At 47.8% G+C, this 19,822-nt stretch overlaps 1 protein-coding gene across 1 annotated transcript in view; it reads left to right on the top strand.

The window, feature by feature from the left end:
• Nucleotides 1-6,259: 6,259 nt before the first annotated feature.
• Nucleotides 6,260-19,822, top strand: part of SMS (spermine synthase) — a 49,614-nt gene continuing 36,051 nt past the window's right edge. The window contains exon 1 of the mRNA XM_081809055.1: nt 6,260-6,656. Coding sequence (XP_081665181.1) covers nt 6,275-6,656 — 382 coding nt within the window. The 5' untranslated portion in view covers nt 6,260-6,274. The remainder of the gene's footprint in view (nt 6,657-19,822) is intronic.

Here is a 19,822-nt window from a genome sequence, read left to right as displayed (position 1 = left end):
CGGGGAGCCTGCTTGTCTCTCTCTCTCTCTCTCTCTCTCTCTCTCTCTGCCTGCTGATCCCCCTGCTTGTGCTTGCTCTCTGTCAAATAGATAAAATCTTAAAAAATAATAAATAATAAATTAAAAATAAATGAATAAATAAAAAATAAAAGGGTCAGCAAGGACACAAATAAGGATTATGGCTGATACCCAGAGTGCTGGCTTGAAATGTCTTGAGGAAAACCTATTTTGTCATTTACCTTTCTTAAATAATTATCCAGAGAGTTCTACCAACAAACTTTTAGAGGCTTCTGAATGGGCAGTGGACTACCTGGCACCCTGGGGGTTGGGAATATGAGTCAAATGATGGGGAACAGAGTGGGGAAATCGCACGGGTTGCCTGTCATCCTCATCTCCCTTCTCCAGCATCTGAACTCGGAGAACCTGGTCCCTGCTGGGAGTCCTTTGGGGTGGCAATCATGACGTTCTATTCCTCAGTTCATTTCAAAGACACAGATGTTGAAGGCCTACTGTATGCAGGCACTGTGCCAAGCACTGGGAGCGTAGAGGTGAAAACTCAGGCATCCCGAAGGAGCATGGTGCCTTATTAAGACTGTGCCTTAATAATGATATCAACAGGGGCGCCTGGGTGGCTCAGTTGGTTAAGTGACTGTCTACGGCTCAGGTCATGATCCCAGGGTCCTGGGATCGAGCCCCGCATCTCAGCATCGGGCTCCCTGCTTAGTGGGGAGCCTGCTTCTCCCTCTTCCGCTCCCCCTGCTTGTGCACTCTCTCTCAAATAAATAAATAAAATCTTTAAAAAAAATGATATCAACATCCTCCTCATCACTGCTACCTACCATTTACTGAATGCTCGCTATGTGTCCGATATTGCCCTCTGTGCTTGTCATATATTTACTCATTTAATTTTCACAACAGCTCTATGAGGTGGGTACTATTATTAGCTCATTTTACAGAGGTGGGGAAGGAGGCACAGAGAACTTGATGAACCTGTTGACGGTCACATAGCTAGTAAGAGGTGGGCTAGGAATTCACCCCAGACATTGTTTGGTGGAGATAGGCAGTAGCTGCAGAGAGGCAGAACACCCTCTCAGTTACATACACACCCTGCTGGGGAGGCAGGCAGACTCAAACACCTTGGCTTTGGGGAGCTGTAAGGAAGCACAGACACCTCGAGCCCGCAGGCAGCGCAGTCACAGGCAGTACCATGGAGGGGTGAACAGCCAGACTCTGGAGCCACCTGCCTGGCTTCTAGTCTTGGCTTTACCATTTTCTAGCCCTTGAACCTCTTCATGCCTCAGTTAACTTGTTTGTAAAATAGCAATAATTACACCTACTTCTTAGGGCTGTTGTAAGGATTAAGTAAGTTAGCATCTGAGGCTGAAGAATGTTTTTCTGTGGGAAAACCACAACCATGAGGATGGTTTCCTAGCAGCCTTCAATTTTGCTCTTTTTTTGTAAACACCTCACTTCAACTCCATCTGATTAGGCGTGTACTAGAAATTTGCCTCAGGTAATGACGTTCACTTAAAAATTCCTTTACAGCAGGGGTGCCTGGCTGGCTCAGTCCAGAGAGTTGGCGACTCTTGATCTTAGGGTCTTGAGTTCAAGCCCCACATTGGGCATGGAGCCTACTTAAAAAAAAATTTAAAAATTTCTGTATGGGGCGCCTGGGTGGCGCAGTTGGTTGGGCATCTGCCTTTGGCTCGGATCATGATCCCGGGGTCCTGGGATCGAGCCCCGTGTCAGGCTCCCTGCTCAGCGGGGAGCCTGCTTCTCCCTCTCCTCCCCACTTGTGCTCTCTCTTGCTATCTCTGTCTCTCAAATAAATAAAAATAAAGTCTTTTAAAAAATTTTCTGTATAGGAGCACCTGGGTGGCTCAGTCATTAAGCATCTGCCTTCGGCTCAGGTCATGATCCCAGGGTCCTGGGATCAAGCCCCACGTCCAGCTCCCTGCTCAGCAGAAGCCTGCTTCTTCCTCTCCCACTCCCCCTGCTTGTGTTCCCTCTCTCTCTGTCTCTCTCTGTCAAAAAATAAATAAAAAAATCTTTAAAAAAATTTTTTCTGTATAGTTTTACCTTATAAACTTGGTTCAGCTACAAGTCTTTTTTTTTTTTTTTCAGTTGAGGTAAAATTTACATAACATAGAATTAGCTATCTTACAGTGAAAAACTTACTGGCACTTAGTACATTTGCTGTGTTGGGCAACCACCACTTGCATCTAATTCCAAGATACTGCATCACCCCAAAAGGAAACCCCATACCTATTAATCAGTCACACCTCCCACTCAAATATTAACCTGATTTCTACCTCTATGGAGTTGCCTATTCTAGACATTTCAAGTGGAATCATACAATATTTGTCCTTTTGTCTGGCCTCTTGCACTCAGCATAAAGTTTTTGAGATTCATTTATGTTGGAGCATGAGTCAGTACTGCATTCCTTTTTATGGCTGAATAATCTTTTGTTTATCCATTCATTGATCAATGGAAATTTGGTTGTTTCTACTTTTTGGCGATTATAAATACAATTGTGTACAAGTTTTTGTTTGGACACCTGTTTTCCATTCTTTGAGGCACATACCCAAGAGTGGAATTGCTGGGTCATATGGTAACTGTCTAAGTGTTTGAGGAATCGCCAAACTGTTTTCCACAGTGGCGGCACCATTTTACATTTCCACCAGCAATTTCTCCACATCCTTGCTGACCCTTGTTATTTTCCGGCTTTCAAAATCTATTTACTTATATCAGAGCTAGCCTTGGGGGTGTGGAGTTGTATCTCTCGTAGTTCACACTGCTTTTTGGCTCTGCAGTGGCACACTTGGTTTTATGTTGGAATCTCCTGGGTTTTTATTTTTGGTAACAATCCCAATGTTAGGGCTGCACCCCTGGCAGCAGGATTTAAAGCTCCCGAGGTGACTCCACTACGCGGGCAAAGTTGAGAATCACTGTGTCAAAGATTCCGGGATGTTCTCAGTTACATGGTCTTTTTACTCAGAAATTCAAATCATGTTTAACTTACTGGGCCAGGCCCACATTTATCTGAAAAATGGCAGGGGAGTGATACAGATTTCTGTCAGCCATCCCAACCCTAATAGCTAAGGCCAGTTTTTTTTGTTTTTTTTTTAAGATAGGAAGTGATTTCACCACAGCTGCACACAGGGGACAGGGAGGCGGAGTGTCTCCAAGGGTCCAAGTGAACTGCTGAAAACAGAAAAAACAAAACAGTAAAACAAAAGGCCACTGGCTTTGATGGCAGGTGCAGCTGCTAAGGGCTGCTGGTCCCCACCCCGCCCACCACCTCCCTTCACAAGGAAGGTTTGGAAAAGCAGCACTGTTGGTGGCCTCTGGGTTCTTACACCCTGGGGAGGTTTCCAAGTAGCACCTTGCCTCCCTGCCACCACCTTCCCCTCTCTGACAGACAGCCTTTTTCCATTTTCTACTTCCTTCTTCCCACTAGGTAGTTACTGTTGCTGAGCTGGACAGACATTTCAGTCTCTGAGTTTATAAAGATTTTATTTATCTATTTGAGAGAGAGAGGGAGAGCTAGCGGGGTGGGGGTGGGGGGGTGGGAGGGAGAGGAGAGGGATAAGCAGACTCCTAGCCGAGCGCAGAGCCCAGCGTGGGGCTCAATCTCACGTCCCTGAGATCATGACCTGAGCCGAAATCGAGAGTCAGAAGCTCAGCCAACTGAGCCACCCAGGCGCCCCTATTCCTCTGGATTTATAAAAACTCTGTTGCAGACGTCCAAGTTGGCCCGACTGCGAAGAAACAGGTGGGCCCACGTGAAGGTGAGTTTCCAGTAAGAGTAATACGTAACATCAGTAACATTTTGCTATAGAGGATCACCTACGGTTTTTCACTCTAAGCACTGACTTCATGTTATTGTCACTATTGTTACCACCCTCCCGCCACGGCCCCTCCCCGCCCCCAGGCCCACACGGGGTGTGGAACAGGCGGTTCTCCTCTCGTGACAGCGACGGACCCCACGGAGGACCGCGCCTGTGGCAGGGGCTTTAGGGGAGCGTTTAAGGAAGCTGGGTGTTGCTCTGGATTGGATGCTGGCCGGAAGCGACGTAATTCCATGACTGGGGGTCCTCATCAATCTTACCTAGAAGCAGGGAAGACCAGACAGAGGCTGTGATTGGTAACGAAGCCGCAGTCCCTCCTGTTAGCCGGGATGCGGGGATGTGTGGGGCCGTTTGTGATTTGGACAAGGTTCACTTGTTCTCCGTGTTCAGCCAGGATTACAGAGTGGTCTTGTTTTTGTCTTGTCCCATGCTGGCCACAGAGTGGCCTTGTCTGATGTTGGTGTCCTGGGGAATTATTTATGTTCAGTGGAAGCCTGCCCGGCCAGTTCCCAGATGGCAGGGGCTGCTTTTCTGTCTCAGGCCTCACTTTTGGCCAAGAGCAGACAAGGTCAGGATGTGAATCCATGAATATCCACATTTTCACCATTGCCAAGATTCTGTTGATTAGGAGGTTGTTTCAAGAGTGCAGGCTGTAGTTGGGTAAATTTCTCCTGCTTCTCTGTTGCAGGATACGTCGCTGAATTATCTGGTGTGACAAAAGCTGCACAGGGTACACTGGTCAACTGTAACACAAGCAATTCCCACAAACAAAATGATTATTCATCCTGTAACAGGCCTTGAAGCCAGGGGCCTGGATTATAAAACCCAGACAATGAGAACACATTCCAGAATCCAAACAGGTATTCACAGCCCAGCTGGAGGTGTTTAAAGAGGCCTCAGGACCTTGGTTCCTGTCCATGACTTACCTTTAACAATTTTGCCAGGATTCCGTCCTTGGTAGGTAATGCACAATACTGCGAACACCTTTACAGTAACTCCTAAAATTACCTCAACGTGTGGGCTCCATTTCGAGGCCCATTGATCTCTGATGTTGTGCTGATGTCATGAAGCCTTTTTGTTATACTCCACTTTTGTTACTGCTATCTGATTAGCTAATGACAAAGCCTCTTAAGGAATTCCACCTCTATTTTCCACCTTGCAGAAGTAAGGGGAGGCACTTTCACAGGCCACTGCTGCCTGCACTGCAGGACACGAGCTGCTGAGCAGGACTGGCTACATAATTTTCAGGCTCAGTGCAAAATGAAAACCTGGGGTCCCTTGTTCAAAATGGTTAAGAATTTCAAGAAAGAGCCGAGAAACCAAGTTCAGGGCCATTCTGAGCCCGGGGGCCCTGTGCCATTGCGCAGGTCACATGCCCTAGAGGCCCACCCTGCGACACTTGAGACCTCTGGAGTCCTGCTGTCCATGTAGTGCAACAAGGGACAACTGTGTCCCCCTGACCGGACTCCGGAGGAGTGGCAAGAACTGGAGAATGTCCAAGGACGAGAGCAGGCACTGCAATCTAAGGTAGCTGGACCGAAGGCTGAGATAACAGAATAGCTCGTGAAATTGAGACTCTGGGATCCCGGAAGAAAGGAAAACACGCAGAGCAAGTGCTAAAAAGGAGATCCCGTTCTTAACAGGATGGCCTGTTAAAGAACACTTGTGAAGATACTGCCCAGTTCTTGTAGAATGGTGAAGGACTCAGGAAAACAGCCAGTGGGGACTGCTCTTGGGAGAGGCGAGTTTAATATGTACTTTCTTCATGCTTTTATGAGGGTACAGAAGGTCAGATTTAAACTTTGTCCGGCCATTATAGCGATTCCTGCGGAGCTTCCGGACCCTGAGAGACGCACAGAAGACTGACGGGATGATGGAAGCATTTGCCTAGTGAGACTGTCAGTGGAATAAAGGAGGGCTTTAGGGCGCACTGATGTTCTCTCCTTTGCCACATCGTGTTGAATAGCAGCCATAAGCCCAAAGTCCAAGAGAAGCCCACAGCGGAAAGGTTCACCGCCTCGAACAGGGGCATCTGTAATGGAGGAGCAACTCTGGAATCTGTAATTTCCCAAATCAACATTAACCTTATCCTCTGACTTGCTTCTCCACCATTCCCATTTTTCATGCAAACGTAGGTAACTTAAATACGCAAGAGGTTTTTATTTGGTCCCGAAATGCAAGCCGACCCTTGCTAATAATAATGGCAATAATTCTGATGGGTTTAACTGTAGCATTTGAAGAGTTAAGGAAAAGGCGGCAGTACTTTTGGACTACAGGGTGGATCCTAGCATTTGATTTTCTTGACTTAGCCAGGAAATAAGAGGGGCCCTGGCTTGGGGGATGGTCTGGGGACGTGTGGATGTGTAGGGGGTGGGCCCCCCGGAAGTCGTGCTGCGCTGTTCAAACCTAAGGTGACCTAACGGATGGCGGGAGCGCCCGCCCGATCCTCGGCGCGGGAACGGCCATTGGTGACGCACGGCGGGGAGCACGGCGCCCACGTTTCCACCATTACATTAGCGAGGCCCCACACCCTGCGCTCTAAGTTCGGGGCTGCGGGCGTCCTCGCTTCCTCCCTCCCGGAGGCGGGCCCGACCCCGCCCCCGCGCCCCGGATCGCTCCCGGCGGTCCCTCCCACCTCCTACCCTCGGCCTCCCCGGCGCGTCTCACTCCCCGCCGGCCGCAGCCCGACACGCCGTGCGGCCCCCCAGTCTCCCGCGGCCGCCTCCCCCAGGCATGGCACAGGGCCTCGCCTCACTATGGCAGCAGTACGGCACAGCACGCTCGACTTCAAGCTCGGCGCCAAAGGTGAGGGCGCGCGGCCGCCACCTGCCCGGCCGCCCGCGCCGCCCGCCGGGCTGGGGCCAGCGGGGACCGGGCGGGGCGCGCGCCGCGGGCCGAACAATGCGGACGGCCCGCGCGGCCCCGGCGTCTCTCCGGCTGCCGCGCCGAGCGCGCTGCGGGGCCGCGTGCACCGGCGGCCGGGGCGGAGGCCGCGCTCCAGTCGGTCCCCGCCGCAGCGCGGGGCCTGGAGGGGCCGCTTTCCCCCACAGCCCTCCTCCGGCGGCGCCGCCCTTCGAGGCCCGGGTCGCCCACCCGCGCCCTGTGCGGGCGTGGCCGCCCCCGCGAGGGTCCCCTTCGCGCCGCGCGGCTCGGGAGGAACACCCCCCCCACGTCCGCGGGCCCCCCCGTAGGGCGGGAGTGCAGGGGCGGGGGGCGTGCGCCGCGCGGGGCCGCCCGCGTGACCTTTTCCTGTTCTCGGAGGCGGGTAAATTCCCTCCACCCTGGGGCGGGGGCTCCCCTCGTGGGAGCCGGGGCTGGGGCAGGAGCGCGCCGCGCTTGCAGAATTCTTAGCCGACTGCGTAGGAGACGGGTCCCGCGGAAAGGGACGGGGGGCGGGAAAGGAAACGATGATTATGGAGGGGGGGGAGGTGAGGTCTGGGCGCGGGAACTAAAATTCCCCGAGTCTTGGAGGCTCGGAACACAGCCGGCCACAACAGAGGGCTGGAAAGTCGGAACTGTGTGCAGGAATTACGAAGGGGAAGGGTATTTTGCATGTTTTTCTTTGGGTGTTTCTAACGTGGGGGGGGGGAGGGGTAGGGCTGCCAGCCTTTTTTCTGGTGGCTTTTAAACCTATAAGTGCTGCAGACTTGAATCTGCGCTTCCTGTACATCCCACTTGGAGCATCTCATCCATATCTTGCCTTTTCACCGTTTTCCTTGAATTGGATGGAGCAACCTTTTCTGTTCCCACTTAAAACCATGAGTTTTTCACTTTCTGTCTTTCTCTTCTCCTTTCTTGAAGTTCTGAAATCTCATTTTGCATTTTTCTCCCCCAAGCTTAAAGGCTCTCCGAAGGCAAAGATTTAATTAAAAACAAAACAAAACCTTGAGGATTTGAAGCAAGACCTAGGTTTGCATCTTGTCTTTCTTCATTGGCTCTGCATGGGACTTTGGCCTTAACGTCTCAACCTTTCTGACTATTATCCTCCCGGTGGTTAAAAAAAAAAAAAAGAAGGAAGGACGGTGCACACTTCATAGGGCTTAATTTTAAGGGAGTTGCCCTAAAACACCAAAAGGTTCTTAAGTAATGTCGGTGTATTCGGTGGTTGGGAAGTGACTGAGAAAACAAAGCATTTTTTAGTTCCCACATTTCTTAGTTGAGGATAGAGAGAAGGGAGATGACTGGGAGAGTCAGGAAATAAAATGGTGATTGGGGCGTGCAGCTAGTGTTGGGTGTGAGATGGCTAAGGTTTTGTTGAATAATTATCCTGCCAACTTTAGGGATTAGTGCTTAGTGAAGGTTCTTGCATACTGAATTTAGAGGTGAGGAGGATGAGGCTTGAGGAAGAACTAGTGGTTCAGGGTCACCTAGCTGCTAAGAGGTGAGTCTAGGAAGTGTCCTTGGTGGAAGCATGTGTGAACATTGACCTGTACTTATTGAACATGGGTTTTCTAGGCTCTAAGGAGGGTAGTATCAGGATGAGGCTTGGAAGATTCTGGCACTTCTCTCAGTCTGTGTTGGTGCCTGAAGCCTTAAACAGCTTTCAGCTTAATTCAGGTGTGGTATGTTGAAATGATGGCTCACAATAGGCTTCTGTGTTCTGTTGTAAAAGTGCGGGGCAACCTTCACTTTATGAAGAAAAGGAGAGAGAACTTTATTTTTTAAATTTTAAAAAAGATTTATTAATTTGATGGGGCACCTGGGTGGCTCAGATGGTTGGGCGTCTGCCTTCGGCTCAGGTCATGATCTCAGGGTCCTGGGATCCTTAGTCCCACATCGGGCTCCTTGCTCAGCGAGGAGCCTGCTTCTCCCTCTGCCTGCCGCTCCCCCTGCTTATACTCTCCCTCTCTCTCTCTCTGGCAAATAAATAAATAAAATCTTTAAAAAAAAATCTTTATTTGAGAGAGCGCACACAAGCGCAGAGGGAGAGAAGGGGGCTCCCTGCTGAGCAAGGAGCCTGGCGCGGGGCTCTGTTCCAGAACCCCAGGATCATGATCTGAGCCGAAGGCCGACGCTTAAGCGACTGAGCCACCCAGGCGCCCCTAATTTTTTTTTTCTTTAATTAAGTAATCTCTGTGCTCAGCGCAGGGCTTGAACTCACGTCGGGGAGATCAAGAGTCACATGCTTTTCAGACTGAGCCAGCCAGGTGCCCCAAGCAAGAGAACTTTAACACTTGGGGCTGACATTGGCCAGAGAGGGAGAGAACCATAGACACACAGTTTAGAGGAGAGCAGGAGAAACTGGCAGATTCTAAGCTGGCAAGGTGTGGAAGTGGTATCTAAATAATTCAGTTGGGCAAGGAGAAAATAAAAAAACAAACATTCCCAGCCAATTATCCTTAATTCTCAGCCTGTTAATCTTTTTTTAAAACTTTTTATGATTTTATTTATTTGAGAGAGATTATGAGCAGAGAGGAGCGGTAGAGGGAGAAGCAGACTCCTTTGCTGAGTGGGGAGCCCGGTGCGGGACTGGATCGCAGGACCCCGGGATCACGATCTGAGCTGAAGGCAGATGCTTCACCGACTGAGCCACCCAGGCGCCCCTTTCAGCCTGTTAACCTTAAAGATGAGAAAATTTTGATGGTGAGCTGAGGAACATTCTAGGAAGAAATAATACTAAGGAGGGGGATGTGTATATATTCATCTTTGTTAGTTCTTGAGACCCTACAAAAGTGTTTTGGGAGTAAGATTTTTTTTTTAGTATTTATTTTAGTATTTATTTTTTTTAAAAAAGATTTTATTTATTAGAGAGAGAGCACGAGCAGGGGTAGAGGGAGAGGGAGGCTCCCCGCTGAGCAGGGAACTCCAGGTGGGGCTCGATACCAGGACCCTGGGATCACGACCTGAGCCGAAGGCAGACGCTTAAATCGACTGAGCCACCCAGGCACCCCGAGAACTCTGATTCTTACTGTGTTCCCCCATTACTTAATTTGGGGAGACATGTTACCCTTGCTGTCAGTAGGTGTCTGCACTTGGAAAATAAGGGAATCTGGCTAGACTGGGATCTTGTAAGTTCTTCGAAGTTTCAGTTAGGGGCACTTGGTGAGAAATCTACCACCTGTGTGTGAGGTCTCCAAAAACATTTATTTTAATTGATAATAATGAGTCAAAAGGCATTAGTCTTGGCATGGTGAGTACTGGATGTGACTCAGGGGTGAGTCAAATGCCTGTGGAGCCTGGATTCATGTTCTTTTTCCCATTTGTCAGTAATCCTTACTAATGCTCCAGTTCCATGATGTGATTTTAATGGAATTAAACTTGAACCACTTAGTTATGTTATTATGTTGCGATTCCATATAGCTTAGTTACCAGTGCAAGTGAGCTAGTACCCAGCAGCCACTGGGCCACTAAGGGCAATTATAGGTTGGGCCTGGTGGTGCCTGTTTAGTGTTGTGGCTGATGACATAACTTGGGAAATTTTAATTTTTGCTAAAAAACAAAACCTCATCTTTGGTCATTGTGCAAGTGACTTGTATTGGATTCTGAGGACTCCCGAACCCAGAAAACATTTTGTGATTTCTCAGCTGAGGCTAACAAGAATAAACATGTCCCTTGTTTGTATGGTTTGAGCATCTCTGGGCTGGTGGAGGACACACGATTTGTTCCTAGTCATATACACTAGGCAGCAAGCGGGCTGGGTATCCAGAGGGGAGTGTGGTGTGGTACGCACCGCCTCTGCCTGCCCTGTTAGAGCAAACAAGCCTCTGGCTAGTCAGCCCTCCAAAGCTCGAGCAGTCCTCCTCTCCCTGTCTCATTTCTTCCCCCGGGCTGGGAGTATCTGCGAAGGCCGGCCTCCAGTGTCTGTATCCTGGACACAGTTCTGGTACCTCATAGATGTTTGATAAGTGCTGGTTAAAATGCACCTGATTGATGTTATGGTCAAGATGGAAAACTAGTTCAAGTACCCTACGGGGAAAATGAGACACACATTTACGGGTCCTGAGTGAGGAAACCTGCCTGATGCTCTTACGTTCGGGTTCTGGACCGCTGATCTATAGTTGATGTAGGGAAACAAAATGACTTATGTTACTCCAATTCAGAAAGTAGTTTTCTTTTTTCTTTTCTTTCTTTCTTTTTTTTTTTTTTTAAGATTTTTATTTATTAGAGAGAGAGACAGCCAGAGAGGGAACACAAGCAGGGGGAGCGGGAGAGGGAGAAGCAGGCTTCCCACTGAGCAGGGAGCCCGATGCGGAGCCCGGGGCTCGATGCAGGGCTCGGTCCCAGGACCCTGAGATCGTGACCTCAGCCGAAGGCAGACGCCAAACAACTGAGGCACCCCCAGAAAGTAGTTTTCTAACAAAGATCTTGTTTAATAAATTAATAGAAGGCTGCTTAGGAATTGGGCTTAACCAAAAAGGTTTAGGATAGGGGTTCTAATTTTGTGCCTTTGACCCTTATCAAGGAAGATTGTGGAGCCTCAAAGTAAGAATTTTACTTTTTTTTTTTTTGGAGTGGAGTCGGTGAGGGGAAGAGGGGGAGAGAATTTTAAGCAGGCTTCAAGCCCAGCACGTGAGCCCGAAGCGGGCTCATCTCACAACCCTGAGGTCATGACTTGAGCCGAAGTCGAGTCGGACGCTTAACCAACTGAGCCACGCAGGTGCCCCTCAGAGTAAGAATTTTAAATGCATAAAGTAACCCAATTACTTTAAAACACAATTTTCAAAATAAACAAAAAAGTCCCAAATATGTAGCATAGTAATATGTGCTTCTTCAGTAGCACATTAAATAACATGATCTAGCATCAGGCCTAATAACTTCCATAATTTCGAAGTAGAGCTGAGAAAATCGTATTTCAGCTGTGTTGTGAGAAAAAGCTGTGAGATTTTATTGGTGACGATAGCCACCATAGTTGATGTGTGGTTTTACAAGCATAACTGAAGAAAATGCTAAATTTCAATTAGTGAAAATAAGGATGTGTATTTTTTTTTCCCCATCTGAGTTCACAGACCCCCCTGAATTGTATCCACTGGCCCCTGGGAATCACTGGCCCCTGGGAAGCCCATGGACCCCTGGTTCAGACCCCCTACCTGGACAGGGAAGGGAGAGTGCCATTTCTGTATATTGTTTCTTTTAGGCCCAGTAGGTTTCCACTCAAGGCCAGAGCTGTAAGCAAATGTCTCTGGTTCCTCTTCAAGACAGACATCTCTTTGAAAACATGAAAGCCGGTATTTATTAGTTGCCTCCTGGGCTAGGCATTGCCCTAAGCGCATTACACGTTATTTTACGTAATCCTCACAACAACCCCGTGGTAGGTCCTGTTATCCCCATTTTAAAGATGAATAAATAGGCCCATTGAAGCTTTTCACCTAATAAATGGGGTAGCTGGGATTCAAAGCTTTGTCTATTTGATTCCAAGGCCTTTGTTAATTCCACAACTGCGAAGCCTCTTAGTTTAAGGCAGTGATTCTCAACAACTCTGTCTCCCTTCCTCCCCCTTCCTGGGGACATTTGGCAGTATCTGGGGACATTTTTGGTTATCATAAGTGGGGAGGTGCTACTAGCATTTCGTAGGTCAGGGGTGCTTGCTCAACACCCTCCATTGCACAGGACAGGCCCCCCACAGCGTTGACAGCCCTAGATGTCAATAGTGCTGGGGCAGAGAATCCCCGGGGTAAGTTCTAGCTAAGCCGATGCCCTAAAGCAGATGACAGATCATCAGCGAAATTTCCCTGGTTCTTTTTGGAAGTCTCCATTATGCATAAATCAATAGTCATAGAGGGAGGGTGGGCCTTACCTTCCTCCTAGGTTTGCCCTGGGGTCGGTTAGGATCAGAGGCCTTGGCCAGCACTGGCTTCTGGTGACCCTCCCTCCCTGATTTCCTGAGCCTTCCTCCCATCCTCAGAGCTCCCACTGTTTCCGTGTTATTTGTTGAGCTGCTTTCTGGTAGAAGCATATCGTCTTTGTGCGATTCATAGCTATAAGCACAAAACCTAAAAAAATCCAGTTTTGATCGCATCTAGTGTTTTGTTGTTCAAGAGGAGAAAAAGCTTTCCCCTTTGTCTTAGCATTATCATCCCTTGTCGTAACACTTTACCATTGTGATAACAACACCCCCTGCCCCCACATACCCGCTTTAACAATGTAGCCTTAAGGGGGCGGATGCCTGGGAAGGGGGAAATGCATGCTTGGGTCCTTTTCTAGATGGACTGAATCACGGTCTGGGCTGGAGGAGTTTCTGGAATTTGCATTTTTAACCAGCTTCCTCCCAGTAATTCTGATGCTAATTAAGTACGAGAATCAGTATTGTAGGATCCTCATTAAAAACAAAAAGCCCTTGTATCAGGAACGTGGGGCGTCCCCCTACCCCAAGTACCAGGCAGCCAGTCCTTAAGTCCTGCACATTGTGCCTGCTACGCTCTCAGATTCCTTGCTCACCTTTTTCCTGGCTACACTTCTTGGCCACAGTCTCCCAGTGTCTCCATTTTGGGGAAGGGCTTGATCACCACAAACTCAATAGATTCCTCCTGTCCCTTTTCTCATTTAAAAAGCCTCCTGTGTGTCCTCATCACCTTGTCAGCCCCTCCTGGGGCCATTTCTGCCCAGCTGTCCCTACCCTTGCGCACATTCGAGTTTCACACTCCCTGTGCTTCCAAGTAGCTGGGAGGCACCCAGACTCAGAATTTAACAGCTCTGGGGCAGGCATTTTTCGTCCTTTAGGTATTCTCTCGTACTTGAATGCTGTTTGCAAATGTTTTATGGGCTGTTTGGGGGAGGTCTCAATGGAATCTCCCTTCATTTGGCACACTCTTTTGCTTTTTTTTTTTTTTTAACTCTTTCCCCCAACTCTGCAAAAGATTCTTAATTGCACGAATCAGGCTGCATTTGACTGCAGCCTGAGTAATTGCACATTGCTGGGAATTAGTTTTGTGAGCTTGCCATTAAAAAATTGTATAAACCATAATCTTTTTAAGAGTGTAGTCCCAAAGTTACACCCATTTCTTTAAACCTGTGGAGGTAGCGTATGGTAAAATGAGTTTGTGCTTTATCTCAAGAAGCCTCATCTAGTTATTTGGTCGTTCTCTGTCGTTATTTTAAGTGCTGTGGAAGGGATAACAGCTGTTTAAGAAATTGACTCCATCATCCAGGCATTAAGAACAATCTCTACCCCAGCTAATGAGAGAGGTGCATTTTCAAGTAATCTGAAGCCCTGCATGTGACATTTCTTCAGGATAGCATTTTCCAACTGCATAACCAGCTAGTAGACACTTTGCCGTGTGTGTGTATGTGTGTGTGTTTTGGGGCGGGGGGAAGGTGCTTTTAAGTTGGCTAAAATTAAAAAGACAAGATAGAAAATGTATGTATCATGTGTGGCAACAATTTAGTATTTTTAACAGCAAGCCAGAAGGTCTTATGAATAGAAACCGGTATACCCTTAAAAACAAAAGCTTATGATTAGGTAATGTAGGAGAGAAAAACATACCAGCTGCAGCAATAGAGGTATACATAAAGGTCTTCAACCTAACAAGGAGAGAAGCAAATAAAAATAGAATGGTCTTAACTTCTCAGATTGGAAACTGAAAAAGTACTTAAGATACTAAGCGATATTTAGAGCGTGAGGAAATCGTCTACACATAATGGAAGGTTTTGCAGTGGAGGAGTTAAACCACTTTTGAAATCTTCTTTGCATCTTTTTTTTTTTAAAGATTTTATTTATTTGACAGAGAGAGACACAGCGAGAGAGGGAACACAAGCAGGGGGAGTGGGAGAGGGAGAAGCAGGCTTCCCGCAGAGAAAGGAGCCCAATGTGGGGCTCGATCCCAGGACTCTGGGATCATGACCCGAGCCGAAGGCAGACGCTTAACAACCGAGCCACCCAGGCGCCCCTCTTCTTTGCATCTTAATTGTGTCATGAAATGGGCTGTATCTGAATGGCCGCCCAGGCCTTTGTTACCTTGTTGGGAGACGACCGAGGTGCAGGGGCTCCGAGCTTGGGAAAGTTAGAGCTGCTGGCGTCAGGCGTGGTACCCGGTACAGTTTGGAATGACGGGCTTTGTAATGTGAATTGAGACCGGCACGGTTGTACTACTCCTAGATCGGTTCGGAAGTGGCCTGGGCTGTGGTTGGGCATCTGTTGAAAAGCGTGTTCAGGAAAGCTGTGAGTGAGTTGAGTTTCTGGAGTCCCGCACACGGCAGGCGTTTGCCTCCAGTGGTTGTAACCCGGGCCGTGCCGGCCACCATTTCATGGGACTTTGCTTCCAGGCCCAGTTCTTGTGAAGAGTCAGGAAGCCTCCTCAATTGAATCTTTAAAGCAAGTATGTAAACCATTGCACGAATGCTCTTTGAAACCCTTACGACTAGGCACTTATCCAGACCCCAGGAAAAACAACTCTGGGGCCCTAAGTTGTGGTTGGCCTGGATTTCATTAAACTGATACTGTCATCTGTGTTCCGGAAGGAGCCACTGAGCTAGTGGCCATACTTGGGATCAGATGTGTTTATGTGCTAAGCAGCAAACCCAAAAGGAGCTGCTAAGAACCGGTAGCATCTTCTAGATGACCCTCCGGGTAGTTTCACATGCGCCTTACTTTCTCCCTCTGCATGAAGGTGCTAATGATCCCCAGATCCCACACACTGTGTTGTTGGGTGGGATGTCCAATAAAATGTTTGGAAGAGTGTCAAATGATACATAAAACACTTAGCACTAATTGCAGTACTTAGGGCTGAGTACTTTGAGATTGTGCCAGTGGATAAAGACGCTCAGTTATAAAGAGGGGTGAATTTAACTTACTGAAAGATAAGGAAAGTTCTGCTGGCAAAAGAAGAGGCAGAAAATAATGCAATGGCATGTGATTTGAAGGTTGGTCTTCCTTTATTTAAAGGAGCTCTTTAAGTGAAAGCAGAATTTTTTTTTTTTTTAAAGACTTTATTTGACGGAGAGAGAGCACAAGCAGGGAAACAGCAGAGGGAGAGGGAGAAGCAGACTCCCCGCTGAGCAGGGAGCAGAGCAGGGAGTCTGAGGCGGGGCTCCATCCCAGGACACTGGGATCCTGACCTGAGCCGAAGGCAAGAGGCTTAACCGAAGGCAGAGGCTTAACGGACTGAGCCACCCAGGCGCCCCTATTGCTGAATTCTTATTTGTTAAGGATTTGCAAAGGACTTTTGTGTTTATATATTCACGAGGGATACTGGTCTGTAGGTTTCTCTTTGTTGACTTTTTCTGGTTTTGGTATTAGGACAATGGTTTCATAAAATGAATTAGGCATTCCTTTTCTGTTTTCTGCAAGAGATTTTGTATAGAAGTGTGTTATTCTTCTTTAAATGTTTGATAGAACTCTCCAGTGAAACCCATCTGGCCCTCAAGATTTCTGTTTGGGGAGTTTTTAAATTATGGATTCAATTTCTTTGGTAGTTATAGGGCTCTTCAGATTACTTCTTATTGGTGAGTTGTGGTAGTTTGTGTTTTTTGAGGAATTGGCCTATTTCCTTTTAAGTCGCTAAATTTATGTGTAGAGTTGTTTGTAGAATTCCTTTATTATCTTTTTGGTGTCTACTGGGGTCCTGGTTATATGGGTTATTAGCTGTTATTTTGTCCCCCCGCATTTAATAAATTGCTAACTTGAATGGAGGAAGTATTCCTCAGATTATTCTAGTCCCAAATGCTAAGAATGTCACTTCTGGAAATTCAGGTTGTAGAATTACAGCTGAGCGTCCCTGTGCCTCTTGGTTAGGAATTTAGAGCTGGAAAAGACCTTAGACCCCAGGGGTCAACAAACTTGGGCCCTTGGGCCACATCCTGTTCTTCCGGCCTCCTTTGTATGGCCTTCTGGTAGCTGACAGGGCCCTGATTTGGCCTGCCAAATCCTGAAATCTTTACTGTGTGGCCCTTTAAGGAACAAGTTTGTCCACCCATGCCTTCAGACTGTCTAAGTCCAGTGGCTTGCTTTAGAGCCATCTGGAAAGACATTCAAGTACAGATTCCCAGGCCCCCCACATGGCCTTTTTCTCATCTGGAATCCATCATAGTATACATTCCTCCCTCTGTACGGGGAGTTTTGACTTGTGTCCTTTGACTTTCATCTCTGTGGCACTTAACTTTTCCAATACTTCCTGGGTGCTGAGTAATCTCCTTGGAGGTTCATTCTGAAGGGCACAGTCCTGAATGTTGACTTCGCTGAGTCTGCCTTCGCCAAAGCTGGAAGAAGAGAAGGTGCAGGGGGTCACCTCAGGGATGGCCTGATAAAAATGTGACTTTTGACGACACAAAGTCCAAACTGTTTTATCTCTGGAAATATTATTTCATTGTTGATTTGCAGCCTGGCAGAGAAGCTTGGGCACAAACCCTAGAATTGTTTGCAGAAACACAAATGGTTAATAGATCTGAACCCGTAGGGTATTCTGCCCACCTAAAGGCAGTGGGAAGAGAGCTGGATGTTCATGATACTGGTTAAGCGCTCCTGGACAGTAAAAGTGGCGATCCCACAGTTTCTACTTTGGGAAAGAAACCTGGTTTTCTTCTGCATGGAGCTGAAGGAAGCCATTGCCGTCTGACCTTGGGCCAGCCTGTAACCTGGTTTCATCCCACTGCTTTGTGAGATGAAGGGGAGGTGGCAGTCGGCAGCTGGGATGCTTTTCACTCCTCACAGTGGACAGTGGAGGGCAGTTGTGAACTAAAGGTGTAAGGGCTGGTTAGTTTTCCTGGTCCAGGTGCCTTAGGTCTTCTCCTTTCCCCTCACCTCAGACCCTATCAGTTCCCTCTTACCACTTTGCTCATCCCTTTTTTGCAGCTGCTGGGTCTGGTTTCACCTCATTTCTTGGGCTTCTTTCTATTGGGTTGAGTACAGCGCCCAGAGAGGGCTTTTTGTGGTCCTGGCCTCTACAGTGTCCTCTGCGTTGGTGGTCTTCTGCTCTCTTCCACAGCTCTAGCCCGAGTTTACTACTTCCTCTTCTGGAAACATGGATCTTGAACCCTTATGTAGGCACACCTTATGTTGCTCAGAAGATGCCTTCTGGGAGAGTTCAGATGGCCAGATGTCCAGCTTCTCAGGGCCACAATTCGTTATCTTCTCCCCAAGCGAAAGCCAGGCTTCTTGCATGATCTCCCCTTTCTGTGCCTTTCTTTATAATTCTTGGTTAGCCTCCCATGTGGACTAGGTCAGAATGTGAGGACTGGATAGTTTGAGCTACATGAGCACTCCGTGGAGGTGCCTCCCTCTCTGTGCTGACTGAGGCTTGTGGGTTGTGGCTGCTTTGAAGACTCCCGTAGCCTTGTGGGGGTGACGGGTTTACCAGGAAGAAGAGGGTACAATATTGCATTACTGTTTGGGTTCCAGACTAAAGAGGGGTTAGGATTCTGTCTCATAAATTCTCTTTTTGTGAGCCCTTCTTTAATGTCATAAGGAGATTGGCTCATGGAGAGACCTAGGTGGTTATATTAGAGTAGAGTGAGGCTCTTCCCCCTTTTCAGTAGCTGTTGGGGGTGATGGGAAATGCCTTTCTAACTGTTCTCTTGCAGTGGGAAAGGGAAGGCAGGGCAATGAAATAATTAGCAACACATTTACAGTATGCCTAGGGTACTGTAATGTGAGTTTTAAGAAATAGTCCCTGTGGTTGGTACTGTAAACAGCCCCATGTGGTTTTCTTTAATGCACACTTGCATGAAAAGAGCTTGGGTGTTATTTCTGTGTTGTGTTGTATGGCTGTCAATCCAATTCAGCAGGTCTTTTTCTTTCTTTCTAATTTTTCCTGGTTTGGTTGTTCTTCTGTATGAACATCAGAAACTGCTCTGGGGGGTGCCTGCGTGGCTCGGTTGGTTAAGCGTCTGACTCGATTTCAGCGTGGGTCTGATTTCTCAGGGTCGTGAGATCGAGCCCTTTATCTGGCTCGGTGCCCGGCGGGGGTCTGCCTGGGATTCTCTCTCTCCCTCTGCCCCTCTTCTCGCTGTCACGCACACCTGCGTTCGCGCGCCCGCGTGCTCTCAAAAGAGAAAGAAGAGGAGCTGTGCTCTGAAAACAAGCCCACCAAATTGTCATTTGTCCCTCTCTATGTTTTGTGGCCCCATCTCAGTGCTATGATTTTTAAATTCAAAAAATTTAAAAGAATTTTTTCGTTGAAATATATAATGGACATAAAGCATTAGATGTAGGTGTACAACATAATGATTTGATATTTGTATATCTTGTGAAATGATCACCACAGGAAGGCTAGTTAAGATCCGTCGCCACACATAGTTAAATAATTTTTTTCCTTGTGACGAGAACTTTTAAGATTCAATCTCCTGGCAACTTTCAAATATATGCTGCAGTTCCTAACCGTGAATGAACTGAGGCTGAGCCTGGCTGCAGGGGTGCATCCGTCCAATGCCCGGGACAGTGCCTGCACACAGCAGCTGCTCGGATACTCCTTTTTCTGTGACACGTCTGTGGCAGGGAGGGGGGGGGGAGGGCAGAGGAGACCGCCCCTCCCAGCCCTTTTAATCTGCTGCCTCGGGCCTGGCTTATGGTTGGTTGAAAGGGAGCAACCCACTTCTGGAACTTTCTGTTGCCTTGATTACCTCACAGTAGCTGAGAATCTAAAAGTGGAGCTTGTATGTTTGGATTTTGGGGGACAGATTTATTGAGATGACTTCTATGCCACACCGTTCCCCCATTTAAAGTATACACTTAAATAATTTTCAGTACATTCAGAGTTGGGTGACCATCACCACAATTTTAGAACATTTTCATCACCCCGGAAAGAAACCTCTACCCCTTAGCCATCATCCCCATTCCTCCTAGCCTCCAGTTGCTCCCAGTCCCTGGCATACACTAATTTGCTTTTTATGTCTAGGGATTTGCCTTTTCTGGCTCTGTCATACAAATGGAATCCTGCAACATGTGACCCTTTGTGACTGGCTTCTTTCATTTAGCATTATGCCATCCATGTCCCAGCATATATCAGTACTGCATTCCTTTTATGGCTGAATAAATAGTCCATGGTATGGATAGACCACAGCTTGCTTATCCAGTTAGAGTTTCACGGACAATTTGGGTTTCC

This window comes from Leptonychotes weddellii, chromosome X (assembly GCF_054177405.1).
Source record: "Leptonychotes weddellii isolate Sample4059 chromosome X, ASM5417740v2, whole genome shotgun sequence".
NCBI classification, from domain to species: Eukaryota; Metazoa; Chordata; class Mammalia; order Carnivora; family Phocidae; genus Leptonychotes; species Leptonychotes weddellii.
This window is presented reverse-complemented; position numbering and strand designations above follow the sequence as displayed.